Source organism: Trypanosoma theileri (assembly GCF_002087225.1).
Source record: "Trypanosoma theileri isolate Edinburgh chromosome Unknown TM35_Tth_7_V1, whole genome shotgun sequence".
NCBI lineage: Eukaryota > Euglenozoa > Kinetoplastea > Trypanosomatida > Trypanosomatidae > Trypanosoma > Trypanosoma theileri.
In genome coordinates, this window is record NW_021639849.1 from 261,614 (window position 1) to 266,944 (window position 5,331).

Genomic DNA, 5,331 nt, shown 5'->3' on the forward strand with positions numbered 1-5,331 from the left:
TTTTTTTTTTTTTTTTTTCTATTTAGTAAAAATAAAAAAAAGAAGAAACATCTCTTATTATGGTGATTCTTGGGGATATTTTTCTCTTGTTTCTCTCACATTTTTTTTTTCTTTTTGTTTCCTTTTCCTTTTCTCTCCTGGTGCAAATAGGTGAAAAGACCTACTAACGCGAATTACCGTTGCAGGAGGGGGTTGTGTTTATCCTACTGCTATCTGTGATTTATTCTCAGGCGTAAGGATTGAAGGGTAGTCTGAGTAATATATATATATATATATATATTACACAAGAGGGAACTGATGGCGTCCAGCCCGGCGGTAAAGCGTCCGCGAGTGGAACAATGCCCCAACTCCAAACCGTGGGTGGAAAAGTACCGCCCAAAGTCACTGGACGATGTGAAATCGCAGGAGGAGGCGGTGCGAGCATTACGCGCCAGTCTTAACCGCGGGGCTAGCATGCCACATTTTCTCTTTCACGGCCCACCAGGTACTGGTAAAACAACTGCTATCCTTGCTGTGGCACAGGAGTTATTCGGTCCTGATTACGTACATAGCCGTGTGCGAGAGTTAAATGCAAGTGATGATCGTGGTATTCAGGTTATTCGCGAAAAGGTTAAAGTTTTTGCCCAGACGGCCGTTGGAAATGTGGGGCAGAAGGTACAGTCTGATGGTAAGGTATACCCTGTTCCACCATTTAAACTTATTATTTTGGATGAGGCTGATGCTTTGTTGCCGGACGCACAAGCTGCATTACGTAGAATGATGGAAGACTTCAGTGATGTGACTCGCTTCTGTATTCTTTGTAATTATGTTAGTCGTATTATTGATCCTATTGCAAGTCGTTGTGCAAAATATCGCTTCAAACCTCTGGTAAAACATGCTTTACATGAACGCATTCGTGAAATTGCTCAGATGGAGCAATTAGAATTATCAGATGCCTCTTTAGAAGCTTTAGATCGTGTAAGCGGTGGAGATTTACGATCGGCTATCATGTTCTTACAGTATGCACAAAAAGCACATGGAAATGATCTCACACAAGAAGATTTCGTAGCAGTTTCAGGTGGTGTTCCAACAGATATTATGCAAAAATACACATCTGCACTTGTTTCAAAAAATTTTGATAACATGTATGCTATGACGAAAGATCTTGTAGGACAGGGTTACCCTGCTAGTCAAGTTCTCACACAGCTACAGCAGTTCATAGTTAGTTCAGCTTGTCCTTTGAACTCGGCACAACGAGGAGCCATTGCTTTGAAAATTTGTGATGTAGAAAAGCGCATCACAGACGGTGGAGATGATCTTTTGCAATTATTAGATTTGGGTGCTGCGATATGTTCGGTTTGACTTGGTGAAAATCCTGAGAAGGAGAATAAATGAAGAAAAAAAGAAGAAGAAAAAAAAAAAAAAAGGTGAAAACATACTTGAAGTGAGTAAGTGAGTGATGAAGCTGAAAATCACAGAAGAATATTAATGTGTGTATGGTAGTTTAATTAGCTTGGCTGATGATAATAGTAAAAATAATGTGATTGTTAATATATTTCTGCCTTATATATATATATATATATATATATATATTGTATATCAAGTATTTTTTTTTTCTTTGGTTGATTCTCTATTTTTAATTTATCTTAACTATATTTACTAATGAAGAATTTGCATTAAGTGAAAGAACAAAAAACAAAAGGACATCTTCTCTTAGATATATCTGTATATATATATATATATATATATATATATATATATATATATATATATATACGTATATACATCAACAACTAGGCCTTTTTTCGAAGGGGGAGGATATGGCCAAATTGAATAATTCACGGAATACGGAGTTGACCTCTTCTAAAGGTTCAAAAACCCCAACAAAAAATGAAAGTACCCCCTCCAAGTTGGTGAACAAGTCTCCAGAAAGCTTTGAAAATCCAATGTCTAGCAACTGCGACGAGAGAATTCTTTCAAATTCAGACTGTGATTCCTCTTCTAGTGATATGGTTGTACATATATCTACGATGATACGCCACCATTGCCTCAATACACGTAGTCCATCAAATACACGTAGTTCATCAGGTACACCAGCTCTAAGCACTCGTAGGAGAAGCTATTCCATCTCAGATGAGAAGACACTCTTCCCTCCAAGGCATATGATGGTAGAACGGCAATGTGAACCTGGTAATAAACGACCCGATTGGAATAGTAATCGAAGATATGTTGATGAATCACCAAAGGAGAAACTACCACGTATTCGTATTAAATCTCCAAATAAATATGAGTTTCTCCATCGCGGTAAGAGTGTCACACAATTCTCTAGAAAACCAACTGGTGTTGAAAGACAGGTTGTTTCTTGGTTAACAGAAAGTCCAATAAAAAATGTTAGAGGTAAGAAAATATCGAAAAAAAATAATGAAAATATTCTGCAAGCACTAAAACAGATAAACTTTAAAGAAGCATTTTCAAAGTTTAAATCTGGTGATACAGAGAACCCCTTTTTAAGGAATGCTGATGTACTTTTCAAAGTTTTCTCTATGCGTACTGATTCAATTACAGAAGAAATGCTTTATGATCATTTTCTTATGTTTACACCAACTGGTGTAGCACCATATGAAGCATTTGATTTTCTTAAGGACTCTTGTGATGGTAAAAAAGAACTTAGTTTTGAGGATTTCCTGTGCTATGGTGATAAATTACGTGAACGCTTATGCGCATTTGAAGATTTTACTTCATTAACTGATCAAGATAAAATAAATACAATTTTAACACGGGTTTTAAATGATGGAGTAAGGCCAACAGAAATGAAAAAAGCTCGAAATATGCTTTTGAAATATGCAGAAGATCAGCAAAATGGTCAAGTGAATTCTGCATGTAAATCTATGCGAGCATATGAACTCTCCTTTCTTGTAGATATGAAAAAAAAGAATGGAACAACAAAAGGGAATAGATACTCATCTCATTTAGGAGGTAATGGACGTTTTAATAATACTCCAAAAAGAAATCCCTCCTCGGATGGGCGTCCTTCTAGCCACGTTGGAAATGGAGAAAATGCGTATTATAATAATAATAATAATAAAAAGGGAAATATGAACGGCCAAAGATGTGGTTCTGCTCTATTGTATGATTTCTCTGTTGGCGCAGAAAATAATAATAATAATAATAATAATAATAATAAGTCAAGCCTTGGAAAATAACATGAGTCATTTGTTAAAGAAGAGTTGGTAGATGTTTCAATTACCTTGACAAGCCATAGTTTCGGGATGGTTCGCGTGATATATATATATATATGTATATATCATTAATAGGTCATATTTCATCAACACCAATACTTTATTTCTTCCAGTAATGATCTGGAACTACAAGACCCTAATTCCCCATGTTGAGAGACGTGCATGAAAAGATAATAATAATAAAAAAAAAAAAAAAAAACAGCAATAAGTTCAAAGTTTAGGGTGTTAGTGTAAGTTCATTTGTATTGGTACTGCGAGAAATATGAAATCACGCGTAACGTGAAAATATATATTTATATATATATATATATATATATATATTCCTTTTGTAGATGCCTCTTATTCCTGAGGTTTTTTTTTTCTGTACATGTGTCATATTTTTCTATTTATTTATTTTTGTTGTTTTTTTCTGGTAGTGTATTCAAGCGTCTGAGGGAGAAACATCACTTAATTATGTTTGATTGCATAAGCAATCCCAAAGTTTTTTTTTTTTTTCCTTTGTATCTGTATGTAGAGTATGGATGTTATTTTTCCAATTGCTTTAATCGTTGTGTCGTTTTTTGGGTTTTTGTTTTTCTAACGAATGAAACAGGAATACCCTCTTCTTGAGTTTTTTTTTTCGGAGTTGTTTGTTTATTTGTTTTATATTCCTTTCTCCTTGCATTGTTTTCCCGAGGTTCCACAGAGTATTTTTTTCTTTGTTGTTGTTTTGTTTTCTTGTTTGTTTTTTTTCCTTTGTTACTATTTATTTGCCTATTTTATTTTATTTTTTTTGCACGTCTCAGAGTGAGAAGAGTGGAAGGGAAGAGTCCTTTAAGTTAGGAAATTCGCATCAAAACACTTGTGATTGAAGTGGATTTCTCCGTCTTTTTTTTCCTTGTGTGTGTATGCGTGTGTTTTCCTATGGCCTCGGTTTTCTTTTTTTATATTTTTAATTGATTTTTTGAAATACAGTACTCTTACTTTCTCTTTCTTTGTATATGTATTACTTGTTTGCATGTGTGTGTGTGAGTGTTTATTTTTATTTTTATTTTTTTTTTTCATCTTTGTTTTCACTTTTTTTTTCCTCCTTTTTCTTCCTTTAAAAACTTCACTTGACTCGTTTTTTTAAGAATAAAAGGACATGTCTTCAAACCCGCCAGGTGAGGATAATGTCGAGTTCAATACGGAGATGGATCCGGAAGCCGAACTGCAGGAAATGCAGCGTCAGGTGAATGACCTAAAGGAGGACATCCGCCTAAAATCGCTGCAGGAGAACGCGGCCCAAGAGGAGGGACATCGCAAGAGCGCCGGCGCGCCCCCTGCGAAGAACACATCCATCTTTGTAAGTGGATTGGATGCACGGACAACGGAGGGTGATCTTCGTGTTTTCTTCGCCGCGTGTGGAACCATCAAGCGTCTTACTATGTTGCGTGATAAATTTACAGGACAACTGAAGGGCAACGCGTATATTGAGTTTGACACAGCAGAGCAGGCCGCTGCCGCCATTGTGAAGAACGGACAGCCGCTGCACGGCAAGCCACTCACCGTGGCCGTAAAGCGTGATAACATTCCAGCGTTTCAGCGTGGAAGAGGCGCAGGCGCATTTCCCCGCGGTGGATTCCGCGGCGGTGGTGGACCAGCTGCAATGCAGCAACAAATGGCAATGGCAGCAACAATGATGGCGGCAAGTATGATGGGTGGCGGCGCACCTTTCAATCCCTTCGGCGCACCACCGCGCGGCCGTGGACGTGGACGAGGACGAGGGGCACCACACTGATCTCTCCTCTTTGTCTACTGTCGTCATTCTTCTCGCTATGTCCCTGACAAAACTCTCTCTTTTTTTTTTTTTAAACTCTCTCTTTCTGTGGATATATATATATATATATATATATATATATATATATATATGCGTGTGTGTCTGTGGAAGAGAGAGAGTGAAGGAGGTGGGGAAGAAGAAAAGAATGATTGAGAGTTATAGGCGAAATGAAAGAAAGAAAAAAAAAAAAGGAGGTTGTGAGACGTTTTCATTCAAATAAAAAAAAAACACCTATCTACACTTCTCTTTCTCTCCCAGAATATTCAGTATGAAACGGGGGAAGTAAAAAAAAAAAAAAAAAAAAAAAAAAAAAAA

The 5,331-nt window shown here is 36.8% G+C and overlaps 3 protein-coding genes across 3 annotated transcripts; all 3 read left to right on the top strand.

Moving 5' to 3' along the window:
• Positions 1 to 297: 297 nt before the first annotated feature.
• Positions 298 to 1,341, top strand: TM35_000072340 (putative replication factor C, subunit 2; the record flags this gene model as incomplete). The annotated part of the gene is made up of 1 exon (XM_029023680.1): positions 298 to 1,341. The coding sequence occupies one exon, from the start codon at positions 298 to 300 to the stop codon at positions 1,339 to 1,341; it is 1,044 nt and encodes a 347-aa protein (XP_028884876.1).
• A 458-nt stretch (positions 1,342 to 1,799) lies between these two features.
• TM35_000072350 (uncharacterized protein) lies at positions 1,800 to 3,182 on the top strand (the record flags this gene model as incomplete). The annotated part of the gene is made up of 1 exon (XM_029023681.1): positions 1,800 to 3,182. The coding sequence occupies one exon, from the start codon at positions 1,800 to 1,802 to the stop codon at positions 3,180 to 3,182; it is 1,383 nt and encodes a 460-aa protein (XP_028884877.1).
• A 1,159-nt stretch (positions 3,183 to 4,341) lies between these two features.
• Positions 4,342 to 4,977, top strand: TM35_000072360 (putative RNA-binding protein RBP14; the record flags this gene model as incomplete). The annotated part of the gene is made up of 1 exon (XM_029023682.1): positions 4,342 to 4,977. One exon carries the CDS (start codon positions 4,342 to 4,344, stop codon positions 4,975 to 4,977), a length of 636 nt encoding a protein of 211 aa, XP_028884878.1.
• Positions 4,978 to 5,331: the final 354 nt, after the last annotated feature.